Here is a 25647-nt window from a genome sequence, read left to right as displayed (position 1 = left end):
ACCACCTTGGCCTTTCCCAGCCCATGCCCCGAGGCGGGAGCCGCACTGAGGTTTCCGCTGCCGGGCTAGGGCCTGCACCAGCCACACGGTTGCGCGCACCGCCGGGGCTCGGTAACTGACCGAGGGACGCGACAAGGCCCTCACGGGGCAGACGGCGGCAGCGATACGGCCCGGCTGCATCACGCAGATCCCCGTGCGTTCCTCCAGCAGAAGGTTCACCGAAAAGCCGGTGCCTTAGACGTCGCACGCTGGGCTGGGGCACAGCCGCTCTGCGCGGTCCGCATCAGATGGCAGAGCCGCAGCTACCGGCCCTGCGCGCACGTGCCCGCCCCGCCCCTCCCGGCCGGCGCGCGCCACCGCGGACCCGGAAGCACTTTCCCTCGGCAGGGACAGCCCAGCGGCGGGTGCGCGACGGCGCTTCTGCTTCAGCCGCATCCCCAGCCTTGGCTTCGGTGCCTGCTGCTCCTTGTCTGCTCTACGGCCGCCCGCTGGCCGCCGCCCCGACGCCGCTGTCCTGCTGCTGCTTCGCCGCCGCCTCCTTCTCCTCATGAAGCCAGTTGTTGTCTTCGTCCTCGGCGGGCCCGGGGCGGGCAAGGGGACACAGTGCGCTCGTATTGTGGAGGTGAGGGCAGCAAAGCCGCCACTAGAGAGGGGTACGGGCTGCGACTGCGGGCGCCTTTGCGGGTACGGCCGTGGGGCGCACTGAGGGCTACAGGCCCTCCTGCCGAGGTCCGCGACTCTTCTGGCGGATCCGCCTGCCCCCTTCGCACGACCCCGCTTTTCCCGTAAGGTCTGGGCGCCTGTTTGGCCTCGGTCTGTCTCCTGTTAGCTGGCGAAACGACGAAGGCAGCTTCTGTTTCAGCCTCTCCACTACCCTTCCAGCCCCTGTCAGGCGGCTCTGCCAGAGGCCGACCCTTTTCGTTCTCCTGCCTTTTATTTCTTCAGCCCACTTCCCCGGATCCCACTCCGCTGGTTGGGCGACCTGTGCTTAGCATCCACTGTGGGCAGTGGGACACCCGCTCGGGATTTGAAGGCTGCCCCACCGTGGCCTTAACGGCAGCGGTTTGCTCAGGGACACCGGTGTCCGCTGCTTTGGAGAAGCTCCTGGCAGCCTGGGCGGTGGCCAGACCAGTCTTGTAGCCCAGCCCATGTAGGTGACTTGGTACATGTCTGCGTGGCTCTGTACACGACTGCGTGGCCACGTAGGTGACTGCAGGGCCGCCACCTGCGCGCCTTGGGCTGCCAGTGTTGTGGCCTAGGAGTGGAGGCGATGTGGTTCGCAGTGGTTGGGAATACGTTGACTTCAAACGTATCAGATCAATGTTTGTGTCTTCTGAAGCCCTCCCTGTAAATATAAGAGCTGGTAGGCATTGCAGGGTGTTGGCTTTCTGATCTCATACCATCTCTGCAAGATGTTAAAAATAGAACTGCAGTTTTTTCTATGACAGACTATGGTAGAGGGGTAGAGGTGAAAGGATGTCCTGCCCCCGTGGATGGTTAATCTTGTTCTTTCTTTTCAAAGACCCTAGAACTTGGAGGTTGAGAAGACTTTGTGTTATATTATTTATATTTTCCAAATACATTTTTTGGGCTGTTTGAGATAGAACAGCTATCTAAGAAAGAACGATGAGTGCTGGATGGTGTAGTGCTATCCTTTTAAAAACCAAAACCCACAGACATAATTGCTCTGTATTCAAGTGGGCAATTATACAGTAGTAGTTAAGGCTCAGCTCTTCCAAATGGGTGTATGCTGTATTTGAAACAAGTTTCCCTTCCCTTCAAGCAGTTGTATTTATTTTTTTGAGACTCATGTAGGGTTAAAGTTTATTCAGAAGAAATTATTAAACTGTGGCAATACCTATCTTTCTGAAACTACTGGTGGAGATAAACCCACAGCTCCTGGCACAGGCATACTTGATGTGTCATCTGTTCTTATGGTGCCCTGGCAGTGCAATTGGATGCTGCCATTATATCTCAGTCTGTATAACCAAGTTAAGTCAAATTTGGTCCAGAATGAAATAGGTTGTTATGACTTCCATTCTGAAGGAGTTTAACCTCAAATTATAGACTCTCATTCAAACCACTTTATTCATTAAATTAACTGCTGGAATGAAAGGTTCATAGTGCTCATAAAGGCTTTTTGGTGAGGTCAAACTCTGCCTCAGGCACATAGAAAACAAATGAGCTTAAATTATATGAAAATCTTGTAGGATGTCAATGATGGCTTTCACCAAACCATTAATATAGCCTGAGGGCTGAAGTACCTTGTGTGGCCTCTGGATGATGTTTAGAAGTTTGGCATGATAGGCTAATGAAACTGGCTAAAGACCACTTTATTAGGAGAGTTGAGTCATTGTTCCTCAAATTGTATTTGCATCTTAAAAATGAAAGAAGAAGATTAACTTTGGTTGTGCTGTATTTATTTTTTATGCCTGAAGAAGGAAATCCAGACATTAATAAAGGCAAATTTACTTTAATTCTGCTAATCCTGTTCACTGCATGGAAATAAGTTTATTTAAGTCATTGGGTTGACAGTAGAAAGCACTCATCCCACTGGCTGCAGTGGGCAGCCTTCATGCTTGCTTGGACACTTCTGCAAGAGCTGCTACCTAAACTCTGAAGAAAAGAGGTTTTGAGGTGGCTGGAGGCAGAAAACTGCTGGAACACTTTAGAAAAGGATATGTGGACAGAGAATTGTGGATGAAAAGCAGCAGAGGTACTGCAGAGCAGCACATTTTTGAAGTAATTATCCTTGGCCTGGCCCTTGGCAGCTCCACAGGAGCCCTGGTGTGGGCAGTTGGGTAGCCTGTCTGCAGTCAATGCTGCCTTTAGGTTGAAGGTGGTTTTGTTTAAACCTTGTTAGCAACTTGCCACAGAGAAAAAGGTCTATGCTGTGACAGTAAGCCGCCTTCATCCATGTTGTGAGTGGACTGAATAACATTTGGAATGAATCTGACCCAGTATCTTGCTGTAAATCTGCAGTTTGTGCTGCACAGAAAGTCAGTATGAGCTATAAATATTTCTCAGTTGCTATTCATACCAGAGATATGGGGCAGAGCGCATCACATGTGGAAGAAGTTTCACTTTGCTCAAGTGAGATTTTGTATGATTTCAGCATTAAAAGGTTTTATTAAAAAGCCAAAGGTAGCTGTGTTCTGTTGAAGAAAGGAGATACTGCATGCTACTTGGCAGTGGTTTCTCAAAGAAGCGCTGTCATTATTTTGTCTGTGATGTTTTACATTCCCAGGAAAGGGAAATGGCTGTCACATGTTGTAGGTGAAATATGTATCTGTTAGGTACTCCTGTAAATCATAACTGTTCGATATGTGTGTGCTGGAGTCCTCGTTCTGGTGAAGGCCACATTTTTATGCCAAATTTGGATCAAAATGAAGAAATCATTTGAGAGAAGAAAGTGTAATAGCAAGTGGAAATGGGTATTGACACAGTGTACAAAAGGGAACCATATGCAATTAGGTTTCTTTATCTTTGCTGATAAGGTTGGAGGAGACTGAACCAGGCTGAAAGAAGACTCATGTACGTTTCACAAACTCACAGAGGTGTCACTGAAATGCAAATGCAGCAGAGCTACTGCTCTGGACCAGTTCCTCCTATTTAGGAAAGCATGAAGCAGAATTTCCTCTTAAGTTCTTATCCTCTTCCTTCCAGCTTTGCAGATTAACTCCTGAAACCTTCCACAGCTCTGTGAGGAGGAGCTTGCCATCATCTGGACTGTTGGCATGGTTGTCACGTGAGGCAGAATGTTTGGAAGGTAGTTGAAGGATGTAATTTGGAAGCAGGTTCTTGCAATAACCTTCATGCTTTTCACAGCATTTCTATCTTCTGTGACACTGAGATTATGTGTGTAGCACAAAATCAATGTGTTTTACTCCTGACTTTTCAATTTTGCTTAAAATTGTTGTGATAAAGCCAAGGGAAAAAATCCTTTCAGATCTGCACAAAACTTGCTTTCATGTACTTAAATCCTTACACGCTTTGCCTGAAATGCAAAGTTCTTTGGTTGGTGTGAAGAATAACTAAATTGTTTGTCTTTATTGCAAGCAAGATTTGAGCTGTATTTTGTTTGTTGTTTTGGCAAAGTGATTTTGTAGGGATGTGGGGTACGCAAGACATCCCTCTCAGCGTACCTGAAATACAATTCACCTCCATCACAACCTATCCAGTGTGTTTGTAGTTAAATCTAGAATTCCACTAGATGGGATGCTGAGCCTTCTCCTTTTCTAAGAGTGTAAGTCAATATCACAGTATCACAGTATTATCAGGATTGGAAGAGACCTCACAGATCATCAAGTCCAACCCTTTACCACAGAGGTCAAGGCTAGACCATGGCACCAAGTGCCACCTCCCCAGGCAGCCCTTTCCAGTGTCCATATCAAGTTGGAAAAGACTGCTAAGTTGCTTTGGGATATATGATAAAGCAAACAAAACAGTGCAAAGGAGAACTTACTGTATCAGAAATACTCCTCTGAAAGTAGCAGTGGATTTCGGGTTTGGGGTCTTTTGTTAATTGTCTTCTGGAAGTCCACTGAGAGACAGTGCTAACTTCCTTGAAATCAAAGCACTTTTTAAGTTGTTTACTTTAAAACTCAACTGTTGAAATCCCTTTCAAGAATACCAAGTATTAGTATTCTGCTTAGACTTAAGTTCTCATAGCTGTTTTTTTCAAATATAAGTTGATGTTTCTGAACTTTGGAGTTTTTAAAACATAGAAAGTGATCATTTAAATGATCATTCCTTGAGGATTTATCCCTGTACACTTCTATTTTGCAAAACACTGGGCACCGAATCTTTGACTTTCCCACACATACCAGGTGCCTTTTACTGAGCTCAGTGTTCCTGAAGCATGGAAGTGCTCTATTTGTCCCCCCTTCTCCAAGAGCACTATCAATGGGATCTCCTTTGTGTGGTTTTTTTTTTGTCTGGGTTTTTTTCCTTCTCCAGAGGCAATAACATATTTCAAACTAAGAAAATGCCCTTTTTTAATTTGAAGGAGCAGAAGTTTTATACCCCTTAAGTTTTATACCCCATGTGCTAATGGCTAATAGGACAGACAAAACATGCTGCAAGCTTTGTAGGTTAAAATAGAACCCCAAAGGCTTCAGGCTTTGCATAGTTCTATTTTTATTTTAACTAGTTCTTAAATGGTGTGAGTACAAAGTTTAGTTCCTTACCAAGGTTGCACAAGATATGACAGGTCAAAATTAGGGCAATAAAAGCTTGCATTATATTTGTTTAGATCTTAAGACTTTCATTTTCAGAGTGACAATGATAGGCAAGATAGTCAAGGTCAAAGTAGTAATTTGTGTTTCTCTGGCTTTTTCTTTGCTTCTGCTCGCTTAAGGAAGTCTCAAGCTGTGTGTGTAATGGAGAGATGTGTTGCTAGGCCACACAGTGCTGAATTAGAGGTAAACCTGGTACCCCTTGAAGCTGGCAGTGTGGGGAGTCCTAGCAGCTATTGCACACCACAGATTCTTTCTTACTGCCTTGAGAGGATTGCTGGGGCAGGCTCCATCTTATTCAAGTGTGACACAGATATGACTCCTGTATTTTCACTTGTATTCATCTGTTTGGTGTGTTTACTGAAACAAAGCCTGTTCTGTCTGCAGAGTGGAAGCTGCAAATCACAGCTGACAGAAGCAGGCTAGAAGGACCAGGGCAGAGAAAGGCATCCCAGGAAGGCTGCAGCCTCGGATAGTAATTTAGAGATGTGGAACACAAGGCTTGCATTCCCCTGTTTGTCCTGCTAAATGAGTACTGATGTACCAGGCCAGCGTGAGACAAGCCTGCAAAGTTTTGTTCTGCTCTCTACAGTACTGCTAAGTACTGAGTAGCACCAGTGAGGTGGGATTGATGGGAATCTGAGCTTTCCTTTCCACATCACTGATTATTTTTTATGTTGTTTAAAGCAAAGTAGAAAAATGTCTACAGTGGTGCTGAGGATAGCTGACTTTTATGTTTTTCATTCAGATAGTTTCTGCAGAAATTTGGATTATGGTTCTACAAATATTAAAACAGGTTTAAAAATGAGAACTTGGTTGATAGCAACTTACTGATTTAGCCCCTTTTTCTGCTTGTAGAACTGCACACCAGTCCATCAGCATAGCAGAAAACATCATCCCTGAAATAAGTTTTAGAATAGTTAATTTTAGATTTTCTTTTTTTCTTCTGTGTAATCTAAAACTCTGTCCAGATATTAAGTACTTGTCAGCCAAGTATTTGAAAAAAAAAATAACCTAGTTTCTATTTCAAGTCTTCCTTTCAGACTGACATTATGAATCTATCATTTATACATCCTTCAAAACTGGGAAACTGCTTTTTCATTGTTTGGCAGCCACAGTGCTGCTCCCTTTCTGATTTTGAAGGAGAAGAATTAAGCAATAGTTGCCACAAGTCACATTTTGGGGATTGCATCAAGATGTACTTGGCGCTGCTGAAAAGTCATGCTGGCATAATGCACATCTTGGCAAGATGTGAGGATATTTTGCCCTGGTTCTTGTGCAGTTACATTACAGTCCCATTTGAGAACTCTTGGGAATGTTACAATTTGCTGCAATTCAGGACACTTGCTGAGGGTTTATCTCACCTGAGATGAAAGAAAACTTTGTGTCCTGAATGCTTTGATTAAAACGGGCAAGGGTGGTGTGAGCACCACATCTCTGAAGCCTTGTGTATGGAGCAGCAGCCAAGCCTTTCTCTGTGCTTGTTTGCTTTGTTTAAACTGACGTGTTTTCTTTGGCTGTCATCTTAGTAGGGTTAACAAATAGATGTTTTGCCCCTGAAGGAGAGGTTTGTTTTTCTTATTGCCTGGTTAATCCATTCTGAAGGTTACTCTAGAATACAGTGTGCTATTATCTAAAACAAGTCTATTTATACACCAGCACTTTAATACACTTCTATCTTTTACTTTCCTGTTCAGCTGTTAAAAACTAGTTTAGTTTGCTGTTGCAAAAGACAGAATTCCAAGAATTGTCTGACTCGATTTTGTTTTCATGCATGAAAAGGAAAGTGCCAAGGAAAATTAAATGGTTTGGTAATCCTCTAAAACCGAAGGGATTATATTTTCCTCCTGTTTTCTCCTTTGTAGGAACTTGATGTTAAAAATAATATTGTTCTTTAGCAAGAAGAACCACATTAATTTAGGGTAGAGGAGAGTAAAGTTTCTTGCTTATAAGGAAAGATTTATTCTGGTTTATGGCTTCCGTAGTTCATAGTTAATGTTTAGATTTGCAATTAAATAGGCATATCCAAATGCAATGCACATTAAAGCAGGAGTACAGTGAGCTTATAGAGGATGTCCACAGAGCTTTTTCTTCACAGTTATTTGGAGCAAAATCTTGCTGCCTTTTTTTTTTGTTTGTTTTTTTGTTTTATTTTTGCCAGCTGTGTAGAGTTGTGGAGATTTAGGTAATTATATCCCTTCTTAAATGATGACTATGGCAGAGCTAACTTTCCACGCTTTTGTGGGTGAAATTGAAAAGAAACTGAAATGTTTTTAAAGTCACTTAGTGGGTTGTGTAATATTTCTGTTGTACTTAGTCCAGTGGCCAAGTTTTTAAATCCCAAGTTCACAGCCTTAGGAAGTGTATAGTCACATTACTATGCTGGGCAGGCACCTTTTCTGAAATTTGCTTTGGATGTTGCTGCAACCAGGCTGATAACCCTGAAGTTTTTTGCTGCTGCCTTTCTTTTGTATGACAGCTTTAGGATGAGTATGTATAGGTGTACCCTGCTTTGGCCGTATAGCTAGCTTAGGTAATCATCAAAGAGATATCTTTATTGCCTGTTGTTATGAACTATTCTTTGATCTAGGAGTATAGTCCACTTGGTTAGTTTTCTTGTGGTGTTATAAATGAGTTGAGGAAATGATTGGTTTCTGCTCTGAATTTTCCTTTGGTAAGAGTGTATTTATATGCTTGCACTGAGTGGCTATTTATGATGGCACATGCCTGAGAAATTCAAGTGTAATAAAGACTTGTGTCAGCAACTGGCTTTAGGTGTAGTTTGGGGGCAGATAAGAGTAATAGTGTTTGCTGTTTTCCTACATACTGGTATCAAATTGATACATTTGCGCTTGATCTCTGCTCTCTTTCTGTTTACTGAACATGGTGTGACATAGGGTGGCACTAGTCTAGCACTCTGCCTTCATCTGCCATATCATCATTAGGAGAATGCACTAGTTTGCTCCAGGGGCTGCCATCCCAGTTTGTCATAGTCATCTTAGGAAAGATGAATATGTCATCTCAGGGAAGGAGGTAGCAGGGGCAGGCACACAGGGCTGGGTTTGGAGGAGTACATTCATAGGATTGTTTGTATAGCTGCATTATTGAATGCAGAGTTACAAGTGAGCTGACCAAGGTAGAAGAGGAGGCTGGTGCCAGAGTCACAATGAGAAAGTAGTGATTTTTAATTGCTGCTGTGTTTGCAACGTTCCCCTAGCTCCAAAGGACCTGCAATTACCTTATATGCTTTTCTCTAAGAAGATAAATTACAAACCTATTGTGCAACATAGCAAGGAAAGGCAGTATCTCGATTTTTGCACTTTGCAATTCAAGTCTCAACTCACTGACTACTTAAAAATTTTAAGTAGTAGAACTGTTAGGATGAGATATATCTGGTGATTGTTAAACATCTCATTGCATAGCCTAGCACTTCAGGAAGCACCTTGGGAACTTTGAGATGGCCTTCTTCCCAAACATGGCAAAATTACCTTTGAAAACAGTACACAAATGCCTGACGAAAGCCCTGTTGCATGTTTCACCCAAGAATCTCTCTACTGCTCTGCTTTCTGAGCATGCAGAGTGTGCTGCGTTGTCACTACACGCTGATGATGGAATAGATCTGTGACTAGCATGATGCCATTTTCTGTTGTAATGTAAAGATAAATGTGGTTGACAGTATTGACTGACATTAACTTTGCATGCATCCTGATTAAAGGGAGTCTCTGCCTGTTTGCTCTGCCTGTTTCAGAAGTATGGCTACACACACCTTTCTGCTGGTGACCTCCTTCGAGATGAACGAAAAAGGCCAGGCTCGCAGTATGGAGAACTCATCGAGAACTACATTAAGGAGGGGGAAATTGTACCTGTTGAAATAACAATCAGCTTGCTGAAGAGGGTAAGGAAAAGGCTGTTTTGCCTTGCTGGTTCACTCTTGCTAGCTAAGCAATAGCGTGGCTGTATCCTGGTGGCCTTTCCTCTGGTGTGAGTAGTATGGAATGGCAGATCAGAGCCACAGAATTAACCAGGTTGGAAAAGACCTTTAAGATCATCGAGTCCAACCTATCACCTAACCCTTCTAATTAACTAAACCATGGCACTAAGTGCCTCATCCAGCCTCCTCTTAAACACCTCCAGGGATGGTGACTCCACCACCTCCCTGGGAAGCCCATTCCAATCGCTCTTTCTGTGAAGAACTTCCTCCTGTCCTGGCACATCTTGAGACTGTGTCCTCTTGTTCTGTCACTGGGCACAGTGACAGATGTGATAGATGCCTAGGTGAACATCACATACAGGGCTTGTCTTAGCAATTAATCATGTTTCTTTCTGGCAGGTTGGAGGACAGTAGGTGATGACCTCTGATAGCTGATGATTTGTGAGAACAAATTATTTTTATGTTATTTTTTCAGTGGCTCCAGGGAGGTCAGCAAAACTATTTCTCATTTCCCTTACATAGCTTTTAAAGCTGTTGGTCAGCTCAGTCATAGTTGAATGGAGGCCTTAAAGCACTAAGTTTCTGCAAGTATTATTAAAATAGCCAGGAGAAGAGGAGCACCTGCTAATGTTTCTGTGGAAGGAAAACACTCTGGCCTTCACAGTATCACAGTATCACCAAGGTTGGAAGAGACCTCATAGATCATCAAGTCCAACCCTTTACCACAGAGCTCAAGGCTAGACCATGGCACCAAGTGCCATGTCTAATCCTGCCTTGAACAGCCCCAGGGACGGCGACTCCACCACCTCCCCAGGCAGCCCATTCCAGTGTCCAATGACTCTCTCAGTGAAGAACTTTCTCCTCACCTCAAGCCTAAATTTCCCCTGGCGCAGCCTGAGGCTGTGTCCTCTCGTTCTGGTGCTGACCACCTGAGAGAAGAGAGCAACCTCCTCCTGGCCACAACCACCCCTCAGGTAGTTGTAGACAGCAATAAGGTCTCCCCTGAGCCGCCTCTTCTCCAGGCTAAACAATCCCAGCTCCCTCAGCCTCTCCTCGTAGGGCTGTGCTCAAGGCCTCTCCCCAGCCTCGTGGCCCTTCTCTGGACACGCTCAAGCATCTCAATGTCCCTCCTTAACTGGGGGGCCCAGAACTGAACACAGTACTCAAGGTGTGGTCTAACCAGTGCAGAGTACAGAGGCAGAATGACCTCCCTGCTCCTGCTGACCACACCATGTCTGATGCAGGCCAGGATGCCACTGGCTTTCTTGGCCACCTGGGCACACTGCTGGCTCATGTTCAGGTGGGTATCAATCAGCACCCCCAGATCCCTCTCTGTTTGGCTGCTCTCCAGCCACTCCGACCCCAGCCTGTATCTCTGCATGGGGTTGTTGTGGCCAAAGTGGAGCACCCTGCACTTGGAGCTATTGAACCCCATCCCCTTCCTTGCATGCCCAAGAAGGGAATCAAAGTACCTCCTCTGGGACAGAAAAAACTTGTTGCTCATGTCACTAAATTCTAGTTGAGTTCTTCTATTAGAATTAATTCTAGATCAGGGATGTTTTGGCATCTCTTTGTGTAATAACTTTTTGGTATCTTACAGAAAATTAACTTCACAGCTGGGGTTATGTGTTAGGAGATTTTTAACCTTTGTGAAATATCATTCCTTCCAACTGAATGCACTGTATTGGTGCATTAATGAATTAATTAGTGTGTTTTGCAGATGTGTAGTAATCCTAAAACGAATGTTTCTTGGTGTACCATGTCAACATTTGGAGGATAATTTAATAGGTAGATAAAGGGTTGTATGTTCAGGAGATTATGAATTGAATTGTCTTTTATCAGGCCATGGATGAAACAATGGCTGCCAATTCCCAGAAGAACAAGTTCTTGATTGATGGGTTTCCCAGGAATGAAGACAATCTTCAAGGCTGGAAGAAGACTATGGATGGGAAGGCGGATGTTTCTTTTGTTCTCTTTTTTGATTGTGACAACGAGGTAATGAAGTCTATCATTCTGTAGCTTCCCTTTTTGCTTTAATGTGAGAATCATTCAAGAAGAACAAAAGGCTGTCATGTAGTGAATGGACTGGTGTAAGGAGAGAGGCAATACTTGGTCTGTGAATTTCAGGGATTTTTCTGGCAACTTTTTCTACAGAATCACAGAATTAACCAGATTGGAAAAGACCACTAGGATCATTGAGTTCAACCTATCACCTCACTCTTCTAATTAACTAAACCATGGCACTAAGTGCCTCATCCAACCTCCTCTTAAACACCTCCAGGGATGGTGACTCCACCACCTCCTGGCCAGCCCATTCCAAAGTCAGTCACTCTTTCCATGAAGAATTTCTTTCTCACGTACAGCCTAAACCTACTGTGGTACATCTTGAGACTGTGTCCTCTTGTTCTGTCACTGGGTGCCTGGGAAAGGAGACCAACCCCACCTGCCAACAGCCTCCTTTCAGGTAGTCGTAGAGAGCAATAAGGTCTCCCCTGAGGCTCCTCTAGGCTGAACACCCCCAGCTCCCTCAGCTGCTCCTTGTAGGGCTGTGCTCCAGCCCCCTCACCACCTTGGTGCCCTTCTCTGGATATGTTCAACACCTTAACATCTTTCTTACATTGAGGGGCCCATAACTGGACACAGTACTCAAGGTGTGGCCTAACCAGTGCTGAGTACAGGGCAGAAGGACTTCCCTGTTCCTGCTAGTCACACTATTCCTGATACAGGCCAGGATGCCATTGGCCTTCTTGGTCACCTGAGCACACTGCTGGCTCATGTTCAGATAAAGAGCTTCATGGTTTTGAAATAGGCCTTTGGGACAATTGTGTGTAAATAAATATTTCAGAAATACTGAAGGCAGTTGCAGTCTTAAAACAAATCAGGAAAACTTGAAATACTTTATATAAAATTATTTGCTTAATTTTCAGCATACATTACTCTGTTTGCTTTTTAGTGCTGTTTAATCCAAAACGAGTTTGATAGCAATGTCTGCTTTAATTTTGAAGTGCTGTCAGCAGCAGTCTGTATTTTCTTAGTTAAGAGCTGTGCTGTAGGATAGCCAGTTATACACGTTTTATTCAGCAAATCATTAGATTACAAGGGATTTTTGACAGTGATGCATTGCATTCATTTAACAAGTGCCATGATATGCTGTCTGTTTAATGTGTCAATGCCCTTGAGGCATAAAAACTGATACCAGAATCCCAGTACCGTAAGATGACTTTCTTCCTTTAACTCTTTTTTTCAGTTTCCTGAGGTATTTTGGGTACTGGTTTTTGGTTTTTTTACTTAATTGCAATTATATTTCAATCTGAAAGAACAAGTGAGGGGTTATGTTTTCTATTTAAAAACGTAAATAATATTTTTCATTTCATTTTTCACTTTGAGATGTTAATTTTGGGGTTCTGTGGTGGTTTTTTTATTAGATCTAAAACCAAACAATGCCTACATGACCTTAATGTGTGTTTTTACTATATAACATTTAATGATTGTCCTGTTTTATGAGTAGGGCAAATGTATTTATGAAATGTAGATGTGTCAGTGTTCCTCACTTACCTTTGTTTCAAAACTTAGTTCATTGAGCAACTTTTAACTGTGGTTAGTTCTTTAATTTCTACTTAGATTTTGATTGCTTTATTTTTAAGTCTTCATTATAGCAGTGTCAAATAGGAAAATTTTAATTTACACTAACTTAGTGTAAATTTGTAGCTGTACAAAATTCCTGGGAGAATATATAGCAATTCCCTTTCAGTGCAGGTGTATATTAGCAGTCTAAATTGGCATGCTGCTTTTCAGAGCACCTGAATACATCCCTGAATATCAGATATTTTCTTCTTTAAATATTTCATAGAGTCACAGAATGTCAGGTGCTGGAAGGGAACTTGAAATCTCATCCAGTCCAACCCCACTGCCAGGGCAGAATCACCTAGAGCAGATCACACGGGAACATGTCCAGGCAGGTTTTGAATATCTCCAGAGAGGGAGACTTCACACCTCCCCTGGGCAGGCTGTTCCAGTGCTCTGTCACCCTCACAGGGAAAAAAATCCTCGTTATGTTTAAAGGAAACTTCCTATGCCTCCGTTTCCACTCATTGTCCCTTGTCCTGTCATCGAGCATCACCGAGCAGAGTCTGGCTCCATCCTCCTGACACTCACTTTTTACATATTTATAAGCGTAGATGAGCTCACCTCTCAGTCTCCTCCAAGATGCAGAGCCCCATTTCCTCAAGTTCCCTCTCAGTTCCTGCTGGGCTCTCTCAAGCAGTTCTATGTCCCTCTTGAACTGAGGGGCCCAGAACTAAACACAGTACTCTAGATGTGGCCACAACAGGGCAGAGTAGAGGGGAAGGAGAACCTCTTTGGACTTACTAGCCACAACCCTTCTAATACACCTCAGAATGGCATTGCTCCTACTGGCCACAAGAGTACATTTCAAATTGGAGACAGCCACATCACAGAGATGTTGCTTTTATTTTGACTGTAATCCCATTTTAATAAACCAATGAAGTGTAAAGCTACCATCCTTTCTCTATGGAAATATCTAACTTTGTACATGAATTCTGGTAACATCTACCAGATCTGTACAGTGTTTTGTGTCTCAAACCTGCTTAGATTTTCAGGATTTTTGTTTTGTTCTTGTGTTTGTGTTTGTGATGATCCTTTTGATGTTGTTTTTTGTAGATATGTATTGGCCGCTGTCTTGAAAGAGGCAAGAGCAGTGGTAGGAGTGATGATAATCGAGAGAGTCTGGAAAAGAGGTACTATCTTCAAAACTTCTGAGTTCCCTTCTCTGTCTATTTTACTATGTAATGATTTGTTGCCCTGTGCTTCCTCCTAGAATTCATACATATCTGCAGTCTACTAAGCCTATAATAGATTTGTATGAGAGAATGGGAAAAGTCAGAAAAGTGGATGCCTCTAAATCTGTTGATGAAGTAAGTATGTAAGCCAAAAAGTTCTGAGGATGATAGTGGCAGAGGACAGATTTTTGGCATTCTTCTGAGCTGTGTGTATGTGTGGTTTGTGTTCTGATTAAGCCCTGATGTGTGTTACTGAGGGAAGTTGTGGAACGCTCTTTGACTTGTGAAATGTCACAGGATGTTAGTGGCTTTAAGAAATTGACAAGTTCTACTTCAACATGAGCTGGACTAAATAGGTTTTCAGTATTTGTGTTGAACAGTGTCTTGTCTTTTTCACTTTCATGAGCCTTTGCTTTTCTGAAGCAATATTGCTCTTCTGTCGCAGTTTCCCAGAACTGATGCCAGTTTCTCTATTAGTTGCTGTGAACGCTCTAAGAAAAGCATTCGTTTGTTCAAATGCTGTCAGTTATTGTGTGTGTTGATTTCACTTGGAAGTAACTGACTAACCCTTCACAGAATTAATATTCTTCTCTCTCTTTTTAGGTTTTTGAAAAAGTTGTACAAATTTTCGACAAAGAAGGCTAATTCCCAGCTTGAAACTCATTTACATTTGTGCTTGAATCTTGCTTGAATAGCTGCTACTGCAGTCCACTCTTTGTAATTGTTTTAAAAGGTTTTTTAATTGTTTTTCACATATCTGATGATGATCAGAAAAGCAGTTAATACCAAACAGATATGTTTTTTAACTAGGAGATGATTTCTTGTGGCTATATATATATGAACTTCAGGGTTCTTCGTTAGTACAAATTCAGTTACATGGCAAAAACACCGTTCAAACATCTCTGAAGAGACTATTCTGCCACTGTCCTGTGCCTGTTGTGGGCAGCCCTTCTTATTCCTTATTGCCATACACTTATATATTTTTAAGGATCAATCAAACAGCAGCATTAAACAATGAGGGACCTGTGTGCCCTTGTTTGGTTTTCGGACTCTTGGACCAAATTTAGCAGATTTTTTTTTTTCCAGAGTATGAGTTTGTCACAAAGTTCCCTGTTTCCCTAAATCTGAATTCTGTAAGTCAAGCTACACTTAGCATGAGAATCTATTTTAGTAGCTCTCACAAATCTATTTAAGCTGCTGTTCAGCAATAGACACACAAAGTTCTTTATGGAAAGTGGTGCTTTCTTGTGACTCTGGATGTTAAACTGCCTTGCAAGTTCTTGACTACCTGAAAGACGTGGCCCCAGATTTTTACCTTGTCTTCATTTGCAGAAAGGTTAAGAATGTAATTTCAAAGTCAGATCAGTATTTGCATACTCATTTATTTTAAATGATAGTTATATTCTTAATTAGAGCATGGCCTTCAGAAAATGGCAAAACTCTTAAATAGTGCACAATGAGGAAAATCTTCTTGTAATTCTGTCTCCTGTGACAAGTGGAAGGGATTTTCTGTATTGTTATTATTATTGAAATACTGTGTTACTGAGTGCTTTAAGATTTGTTACCAAGGGAAATACTTCTATGGTTAAACTAGTGAATTTGTTTCTCTAAAAGTCTATGACTTTAATAACTGTCTGTTTGAAAAGATTGTAAATTACTGCACTTTTGTTATGATGTGTTCAGTTGAGGGGAAAGATTCCTGCAAGAGGAAAAAAAAAAAGTTTGATTCCTTTAAACAAATTGGGACCTCCTTCATCATGCAGCCAAGTACAGTCAGCAGCAATGGTTGGGATAAGCAGATAACTGTCTGAAACAAACTGGTTTAAATGTTTGCACAGATGTGGTGTAATTCTGCCTTTTTGTTTAAAGTAACCTTTTTCTCTCCCCTGTACAATGTGCGTGGGTCTGTGGGGGCCCAACTGTGCATTCTTTGCATGCCCTAAGCTTTCACTGAAGAAGGCCCCAGAAGGCTTGAAGATGAGTGTTTTGACTAATTTCAGTAATAGAGTGGCTCTTCCTGCATTAACTGACACTAACTGATTCATGATACACACATAGATGTTGCAAATTACAGGGAATTGCAGTTTGAAAGCCTTGGGCTTCAGCTTTTCTTTACTGATGACTTTATTTTGGAAAAGGTTTAAATTAAGCCCAGCTTCTAATTAGAATCAGACATGTTGGTCCTCCTCCTGCAATCTGATCTGTGCAGGCAGATTTGTGTTTGCCTGGATTCTCATCTAGCTGAAGTTCTTGAGTCTGCTGGACTGGGGATGAGAGGGGTACAGGAACAAAAGTGTGAACTGCAGTTTCTTTTTCTGGTGTAGAAGGAGTTCAAACAATAGACTGAGCACAAATTGCAGTTTACTACAGCAGAACACATGGACCATGGCTTCTTCTGTGAGTTTGGCAGGTTAATGTTTTCACTGTATGAATTTCCTTTACAGAAAAATAGAACACAAATCATGGAATTTAATTCTAACTGCCTAAGTATGCTGACATAGGATAGGATCCCGCTAAACTCTCTGTTTTGATATGAAGGTTAGAATCAGGGTTGGGTTTGTTGCCAAAAGACTTCAAACAGGATTCTTGAACCTAAGTAGAGTGATTCAGTTACCTTTTGTTTCTAAGTTACTGGTTTTTACAAGTTCTGCTCAGAGTAGAGTATCTGTTTTCTCTCATCATATACTTCTCTGTGTTATACAAGTGCTGAAACAGATTAAAAACAAACCTTTGGAGCAAGTTTTTTAGTAAAACCCAATTGTTTTGGCAATATTGAGTTTGGAGTGGATTGTATTGTGTCTGTGCAAAGACTAGACTTTTTTTTTGGTCATTTTATTTATTGAAGATGCCATTAAATGTGTTATCAATACTTTCAGGTCAGGTTTATGATTGAAATAAAGATTAAAGGCAATATGCCAATTCTTGTCTCTGTTTAGCAGCAAAAAAATACATGAAGAATTTGAGGAGATGCAATAAACTTTGTTCTGTGGCTTAATGTGAGTGCTTGGTGTACAGCAGTCTGTCACAAGGGGTAGTTTTAATCTGTATCTCCCTAGGTGGAGCATGTACTTAGTTATTGGGTATCTTGCACAGCCATGTGTGCCCAGATAATATGTATGAAAGTTCAATTTTCACCATCAAATTTGAAGTCCTGAAAACCCTGTTAGGCACAGGATAAAATCAGGCAAATGCCTGTGGGATTGGTATCTTTTCTTGATTATGTATGTTTGTCAAATCACTCTATTGGTACAGCTGTGTTGTGCTGATTCCTTTGGCATGTCTGTGAAGGAGGCTTGGGTCATCCTTAATGGGATGAGATTCAACAAGCCCAAATGTCAGGTCCTGCACTTGGGTTACAACAACCCCAAGCAATGCTACAGGCTTGGGGCAATGTGGCTGGAGGGCTGCCTGACAGAAAGGGATCTGGGGGTTGTAATAGGCAGGTGGCTGAACAGGAGCCAGCAGTGTGCCCAGATGGCTGAGAAGGCCAATGGCATCCTGGCTTGGATTAAAAATGCTGTGGCCAGCAGGAGCAGGGAGGTGATTGTCCCCTTGGACCCGGCTTTGGTGAGGCCATACTTTGACTCTTGTGTACAGCTTTGGGCACCGCAATACAAGAGAGATGTGGAGTGCTGGAGCTGGTCTGGAGGAGGGCAATTAAGCTGGAGAAGGGCCTGGAGAATAAATCTTATGAGGAGAAACTGAGGGAGTTTGAAGAAGAGGAGGCAGAGGGGAAGCCTTATTGCTGTCTACAACTACCTGAAGGGACATTGTGGAGAGGCTGCTGCTGGTCTCACAGGTAATTGGAGACAGAACAAGGGGGAATGACCTCAAGCTGAGCCTGGAGAGTTTTAGGTTGGACATTAGGAAAAAGTTTTTCACAGGGAGAGTTGTCAGGCACTGGAATGAGCTGCCCAGGGAGGTAGTTGAGTCACCCACCCTGGATGTGTTTAAGGATGGTTTGGATATGGTGCTTAGGGCTATGGTTTAAGGTGAATCTTGTAGAGTAGGGTTGTAGGTTGGACTTGGTGATCCTGAGGGGCTTTTCTAACCTGGATGTTTCTGTGGTTCTGTAAGTTGGTGTAGGAAACACAAACCTATTGTGCAGCTGCTGGTGGAGATGCTTTTTGGCTTTGGTTTCTCATGCTTCCTTGTTCAATCACCTGCTCATTTCCTGACTGCCCTTCTGCTGCTTTGCAGCGTGTGCCTACATGCTCCCTTCAAGGCTTAAAGGATATTATTATGTGTCAATCTCCTTTATAAAAGCAGCTGAGCAGTTGTCAGGCTTGTTTTAAAACGCCTTCATGTTTTGTGTAAATTTTTGTTCACAAAATTGGTTGTTTATTCACGTTTGTTTCCAGTGACCAACATGTTGATCTGGAAACATTACTCGGGAAAGGTTTGCCGAGCTGTCCTGGATAGGGTGGGAAAAGCAGGGGCTTTTCCAGCAGTGATAAGCATCTTCCTGTGGGTGAAAGTAGGTGGACCAAAGTTGCTGAATCCTCGGCGAGGTTGTAGCATCTCTTTGGGGACTGAATGACTGTTCACTTGCCCCAGAGGAAGCTTCTGTCTCCCACAAGTGGCAAACTGAAACAGAATCTCTGCCCTAAATGTGCCAATTTGATGAAGTGGGGACAGGAAGGGAAAACCCTAAGCATGCAGCTGAGGATTGTCTCAGTGTAAGACATTCCCCACCAGCAACATTTGTCCCTAAGAAGAGATGGTTCACAAGGGAGTTCCAAGGTCTCAGTGAAAGATGTTGTGTCCCCACAACAGTGGGAACATCTCTGTGCTGCTGCATAGCCTGAACTGGAGAGAATGGGAGAGTTAAGTGGGGAAAAAAAACTTAGTCCAGACTGGAGCTGCTAACTGTCATTACTAGTTTGAGATTTCTAGCTGCCAGCATTTAGGGAAGTTGCATCTTAAGGGATTACTCTTCTGCTTAATTTGAAGTGCATTACCGGTTCTGTCTCTGTTGTGATACAGATTTCTCTGAAAGCTGTGATCAGTAACTACTCAGCTGGCCTCCTGCTTTGGTGGGGACCAACACATGGTCTTGTTTCTCATGCTGCAACAGGACTTGGAGACTCAGTACCTGGGAGCTGTAAGATCCCAGCGTTAGCAGCTCATACTGAAAACGGCAAGACGTGACAAAGAGGATTCAGCTAATCAGGTAACAATGGAGAATGCAACAGAGATATTAAGAGTTCTGGTTTCATACTGCAGCAGTTCTCACACTCTTTTCATCTGCAGACACTTATAAATTCTTCCAGTGGAAATAGACATAAATTATTTTTCTCTTGCTGCTGTCTGCTATTTTTCACAGATTGCTTAGTTTAGGATAGTGATTATTAGCCTGGGGTCTGTGGAGTATTTCTGTTGGTGACAATAGAAATCTTTAGTGAGTCTTCTAATCTGCTTGACTGAGACATTCTCTATCCTCTTTGCTTTCAGCTTTTTAGTGTCTTTTTCTTACCTTTTAACATCTTTTCCTTACATTTCTGAATTTCAGATGCTCTTTGGAATAGGGGAGGGGTTACTCTTACTTGAAAAAGTATCACATTCTTTACATTCCTTTGGCTGGAACAGTTGAAACCTGTTTCTGCTGACATGATTGGTAGGTACATAACCTGCCATAGAACTGATGGAGAACACGTTCTGCATTTCTTTTTTTTTTTTACTACAGAAAATATCAGTGCATTGCCTCTGCTCTTTACTGCTCTATCTGAGATCAGATGTGTCTGTCTTGCTTCAGCACAGCGCTTAGCAGCAATTGCATGAAAAAAAACCCTCAATCACTAGATGTTAAGCTACCAATGACCTGTTATGCTTCAATGGAAGCAAGTGAGATGATTGAGGAGGGGAAGAAAGATGCTTAAAGAAGCTCAGTCAGTTCTGCCTCACTAGTCAGACTCCAGCTTTAGATGCCTATCTGTTCTGCACAGCACTGATGCTCGTGTTTAGTTTGACTGTTTCATTACGCTGCATAGAAATCCATGCAGAAGTACTCTGCCTAGAAGTTGCCTGTCACCTGATCGACTCAGCCACCTCGAATTCCAGGGGCTGCGGAGACAGGAATTTGTATTCCAAGTGAAGTTACTGAAGCTAGACTGGGCAGAGTGAAGACAAATGAAGTTGTGCTCCTGAAGAATGAGATGCACAGCTTATTTCGCTGTGGGTAGCAAGGCCAGGCTCTTTTGTCGTTCTGGTTTATAACTGCATTCAGACAGCAATGCAGAAATTTTCTCTTCCCCCTCAAATGTTTGGCAGGGAGGTTGCTTTTGTCTGAAAAGCCTCTTAAACAGTGTGTGAACCATTCAGTCCTAAACCAAATACCAGTCTGAGTCGTGCTTTTTCTTTCTAATTTACAAATAGGAGGGTTTGGTTTAGTTTCTTGTAAGAGCTGCTGCAGCGAGACAACTCTTGGAAAATACAAGGCACCATCCCAGAAGATATTATCTGCTTTATTCTGGAGAGCGTTTAAGAACAATGCACTTTCTTTGTGGTAAGAAATGGCAAAGATTGCTGTGAGACTACCAGAGTCTAATGAATGTGGGGATGGTACATGAAAATGGTACCTTGAACAGCTTTTGTTCTCCACACCTGCTTTGATTTAGCGCTGTGAGAGCTGAAAAGAGATTTTAGGATAGATTGGCAGCTGAAATCAAGTCTTAGGAGTGAAGATTAATCTGTCATGGAGGTCTTTAGGGACCATCAGGATCTTATCAAGATACATGGTGAAGTGTGAAGGTCGAGGGAAGTGATCCTCCCCCTCTGCTCTGCACTGGTGAGACCCTGCCTGGAGTACTGGGTCCACTTCTGGAGCCTCTGTTACAAGAGGGATATGGATGTGCTGGAAGGTGTCCAGAGAAGGGCCATGAGGATGATCGGAGGGTTGGAGCACCTCTGCTATGAGGAGAGACTGAGAGAGTTGGGGCTGTTCAGTGTGGAGAGGAGAAGGCTCTGACCTTCTTGTGGCCTTTCAGTATCTTAAGGGGGCCTACAAGAAAGCTGGGGAGGGACTCTTGAGACTGTCTGGTAGTGCTAGGACTTGGGGGGAATGGAACAAAGCTGGAGGTGGGTAGATTCAGACTGGAGGTGAGGAGGAACTTCTTCACCATGAGAGAGGTGAGACACTGAAACAGGTTCCCTAGGGAGCTGGTGGAAGCCCCATCCCTGGAGATATTTAAAGCCAGGCTGGCTGAGGCTCTAGACAGCCTGATGTAGTGTGAGGTGTCCCTGCCCATAACAGTGGGGCTGGAACTAAATGATCCTTGTGGTCCCTTCCAACCTTGACTGATTCTTTGTAATAGGCAGTGATAGTCTTTCCTGGCTGACCTCTGTAGGCCTCTCTCTTTAGAATCCTCTTTGAGGTGGTACTACTGTTGTCATCTTAAACCAGAATCAGCTGAAGTCTCCAGCTGTGGTCACCAAGTATCCTGAGGTCCATGTTATATTCTAATCCAAATATCTCTGTCCTTCTCTGAGTACCTCCTGTGGTTTCATTTGAATGCAATGGAAATCATCAGTGGCTTTATTTCAGCCACAGCCCAAAGTTAACCAGCTGCCCCACCTCATACTCTGAACATACAGACTTCTGTCAGATGCTTTCTGTGTGCTGTAGAGGCTGCCTTAGTTCCTTTCCAAGCCATGCATCCTGGATGGATAAGTTTTCCTAAGGCATGGTAGTATCTCCCTACCCTGAGAAGGGACAAGGTAGCTACACCATGAGAGAAGTCAGAATAGAATGGTTTAGGCTCTCCACTGACCTCTGTGCCAGCACACCCAGCTGCCATCACTAAAACCTGCCTGCCATGGAGCATTCACTTAGGCAAACAGCCTTGAGAAGACACATCTGACAGCCAGCTTCACCTCCCATCTCCACACCTTGTGGTGCTTCAGGCATAGAATGGTTTAGGTTGGAAGGGACCTCAAAGATCATCTAGTTCCAACCCCCTGCCGTAGGCAGGGACACTTCCCACTAGAACAGATTGCTCAAGGCCTCATCCAACCTGGCTTTGAACACCTCCAGGGAGGGAGCAGACACCACCTCCCTGAGCAGCCTGTGCCAGTGTTTCACCACCCTCACTGCAAAGAACTTCCTAACATCCAGTTTAAATCTCCCCTCTGCAAGTTTAAACCCATTACTCCTCATCCTGTCACTACAAGACCTTGTCAATAGTCCCTCCCCAGCCTTCCTGTAGCCCACTTCAGATACTGGAAGATTATTACAAGGTCTCCTCGAAGCTTTCTCTTCTCCAGACTGAAGAGCCCCAACTCTCGTAGTCTGTCCTCATAGCAGAACTGCTGCAGCCCTCTGAGCATCTTGGTGGCCTCCTCTGGCCTGGTTCCAACAGTTTTGAAGTCCTTGTGTGTTGGGAGCTCCAGAACTGCACACAGTACTCCAGGTAGCATCTCAGGAGAGCAGAGTAAAAGGGGACAATCCCCTCCCTTGCCCTGCTGGCAACACTTCTCTTGGTGCAGCCCAGGACATCCTTGCTGTCTGGGCTGTGCAAGTCCTTGGGCATAGAAAACAGCTACATGAAACATCCTGGATGCATTATTTAAATCAAAGTATAATCAACCACATTTCCCTGGATAATCAGAATGTCTGTGGAACAGCAAGAGGGCTCATTTTCCCATATTCTTTCTAATTTAAAATGTTCTGTGGAGAGAAAGTGCATTTGACCACTTCCTTGTGACAGCAAGCTCAGGTTTTTAAGTGCTGCTCCTGAAGGCAGCATTGCATTTGGCTTGTTGTGTGTGACAGAACAAGAGGACACAGCCTCAGGCTGCGCCAGGGGAGATTTAGGCTTGAGGTGGGGAGAAAGTTCTTCACTGAGAGTCATTGGACACTGGAATGGGCTGCCCGGGGAGGTGGTGGAGTCGCTGTCCCTGGGGCTGTTCAAGGCAAGGTTGGATGTGGCACTTGGTGCCATGGTCTAGCCTTGAGCTCTGTGGTAAAGGGTTGGACTTGATGATCTGTGAGGTCTCTTCCAACCCTGATGATACTGTGACACTGTGTGTGACTTCTTGTGGAGCTTCCCTGGGCTCTTGGATGCCGCTCTTGCCAGCGAGAGCAGTTTGCTCCCAGGAATGAACATCCCACGGAATGATGTATGTTCTTTAAGAGAAGTACCCAGATTTTCTGCTAATTACCAAAATACATAATGGATGCCTTCAGCAGCTGTTCTTTATTCCCTAACCAGCCTTCAGCCCAAAGTAACCTTTAAACAAACATGAAGATTGGGGAGCGTAACCGTTCCAACGAGTCACACGCACCTACCCCCTCCGGTTTAATTACTTTGCAAACGCAGGCTCGCAGATGACTTCTAGGGAGAGGCAGGAATCGTTTACATCTCTAGTTCGGAGGAATTCGCAACCTGGAAAAGACAGCGTTTGGTGGGTTGAGTTGAAAGCATTCTCGGGGGTTTAGCTGTGCTGTTTTGGGAAGCCAAAGCGCAGCAGGAAGGCTTTCTGCTCACAGGACAATTACCTCGCTCTGCCACAGGGAGGGGTGCGAGGCTCGCAGAGAGGAGGAGGAGGCAGCCTCAAAGTGCTATGCCTGGGCTGTGCAGGATTTCCATCTAGTATCACAATGTCATCAGGGTTGGAAGAGACCTCATAGATCATCAAGTCCAACCCTTTACCACAGAGCTCAAGGCTAGACCATGGCACCAAGTGCCATGTCCAATCCTGCCTTGAACAGCCCCAGGGAAGGCGACTCCACCACCTCCCCGGGCAGCCCATTCCAGTGCCCAATGACTCTCTCAGTGAAGAACTTTCTCCTCACCTCAAGCCTAAATTTCCCCTGGCACAGCCTGAGGCTGTGTCCTCTCGTTCTGGTGCTGGCCACCTGAGAGAAGAGAGCAACCTCCTCCTGGCCACAACCACCCCTCAGGTAGTTGTAGACAGCAATAAGGTCTCCCCTGAGCCTCCTCTTCTCCAGGCTAAACAATCCCAGCTCCCTCAGCCTCTCCTCATAGGGCTGTGCTCAAGGCCTCTCACCAGCCTCGTCGCCCTTCTCTGGACACGCTCAAGCATCTCAATGTCCCTCCTAAACTGGGGGGCCCAGAACTGAACACAGTACTCAAGGTGTGGTCTAACCAGTGCAGAGTACAGGGGCAGAATGACCTCCCTGCTCCTGCTGACCACACCATTCCTGATGCAGGCCAGGATGCCACTGGCTCTCTTGGCCACCTGGGCACACTGCTGGCTCATGTTCAGGTGGGTATCAATCAGCACCCCCAGATCCCTCTCTGTCTGGCTGCTCTCCAGCCACTCCGACCCCAGCCTGTATCTCTGCATGGGGTTGTTGTGGCCAAAGTGCAGCACCCTGCACTTGGAGCTATTGAACCCCATCCCATTGGCCTCTGCCCATCTGTCCAGGCGGTCAAGGTCCTGCTGCAGAGCCCTTCTGCCCTCCAACCCAGCCACATCTGCCCCCAGCTTGGTGTCATCTGCAAACTTGCTGATGACTGACTCGATGCCCTCATCCAGATCATCTATGAAGATGTTAAAGAGGATGGGGCCCAGCACAGATCCCTGAGGGACACCACTAGTGACAGCCACCAGCTGGATGTGGCACCATTCACCACCACTCTCTGGGTCCGGCCCTCCAGCAAGAGCTGATTTTTAACGAAAATTAAAATAAGATTAGTACGCACCACACACACAAAAATAGGCAATTTCAAAGCAGCTTAGGCTTTTTTTGGAAGGGTATAACTTTAAAAATCAGCCCCAGCCCCAAAGAAACATTTGGATCCATTTTATGTTGCGCTGAGATCTGTTGCGCTGGGCACTTGACACCAGCGATTGTCGTGGTTATGTGTCAGTTTATTTCATTGCATCTAATGAGAGCAATTGGATGAGGGAAACTTAATTATTGTGCCTGTTCTGTGCCACTACAGGTGTCAAAGTTTTGGCAATCCCACCCTTGAACCAACTAGGCAACTTTCTGAGACTGGCTTGGGTGAGAGCTTTCCATCGGTGCCAGAGTTACATCCCTGGTACCACGGCAGAGTATTCTCCAGCCCAGAATGCCTCAGAAGTGAAATCTGTCCTGGGCGGGCAGAGGGAGCACTAAAAGGGCAGCTGCTAGGAAAAAGCTGAGTGGAAAGCACTGAATTCCCTTTCACAGTAGGATTCTAGAGGTAAATGACTACAGCTACACAACTGAAAACCAGAATTGGTTTATCTGTTGATGAATGGGTTTTGTCAAAATCTCTTAGATGCCCTTCCATCTTATTATTCCTTCCAGCAGGTTGTGATGGAAAAGCATAGATTAGTTTGTTCCTTCAGCCATGGCTGTGCAGTTACTAGCTGGGCATCCTTCAGCAGTAACAGCCTCGGGCTTCCCAAAATGACCTCAAGGTAGGAGAATGGGAAGAGGATGGGCCTGGCCCCTTGGCTGGTGGAGAATAAAGAAGAGGAGACTGGAGGAGCTGGAAAGGTTACACTGACACAGCCTTTTGCCCAATCTCCAGAGAAGGACACTCCACAACCTCTCTGGGGAGCCTGTGCCAGTGCTATGTGACCCTTACAGTAAATAAGTTTCCCCTTGTGTTGAGGTTGAGCCTCCTGTGCTGCAGCTTACATCTAATGCTCCTTGTCCCATCACAGGGAGCAGGTGAGCAGAGCCTGTCCCCCCCCTCCTGACCCCCAGCTCTCAGATATTTAT

At 44.3% G+C, this 25647-nt stretch overlaps 1 protein-coding gene across 1 annotated transcript; it reads left to right on the top strand.

Annotated features, from left to right (window-relative positions):
- The first annotated feature begins 351 nt into the window (after window positions 1–351).
- Window positions 352–16962, top strand: CMPK1 (cytidine/uridine monophosphate kinase 1). The gene is made up of 6 exons (XM_064147583.1): window positions 352–622; window positions 8986–9132; window positions 11011–11163; window positions 13849–13925; window positions 14006–14102; window positions 14571–16962. Exons 1-6 carry the CDS (start codon window positions 548–550, stop codon window positions 14610–14612), a joined length of 591 nt encoding a protein of 196 aa, XP_064003653.1. The 5' UTR covers window positions 352–547; the 3' UTR covers window positions 14613–16962.
- Window positions 16963–25647: the final 8685 nt, after the last annotated feature.

This window comes from Pogoniulus pusillus, chromosome 8 (assembly GCF_015220805.1).
Source record: "Pogoniulus pusillus isolate bPogPus1 chromosome 8, bPogPus1.pri, whole genome shotgun sequence".
Classification (NCBI taxonomy): domain Eukaryota; kingdom Metazoa; phylum Chordata; class Aves; order Piciformes; family Lybiidae; genus Pogoniulus; species Pogoniulus pusillus.
This window is presented reverse-complemented; position numbering and strand designations above follow the sequence as displayed.

Coding starts and splice junctions, on each gene's coding strand:
- CMPK1 (XM_064147583.1), top strand. CDS start 548: ATGAAGCCAGTTGTTGTCTTCGTCCTCGGCGGGCCCGGGGCGGGCAAG. Junction 11,164..13,848: donor TTTTTGATTGTGACAACGAG/GTAATGAAGTCT, acceptor TGTTTTTTGTAG/ATATGTATTGGCCGCTGTCT. Junction 14,103..14,570: donor CCTCTAAATCTGTTGATGAA/GTAAGTATGTAA, acceptor CTCTCTTTTTAG/GTTTTTGAAAAAGTTGTACA.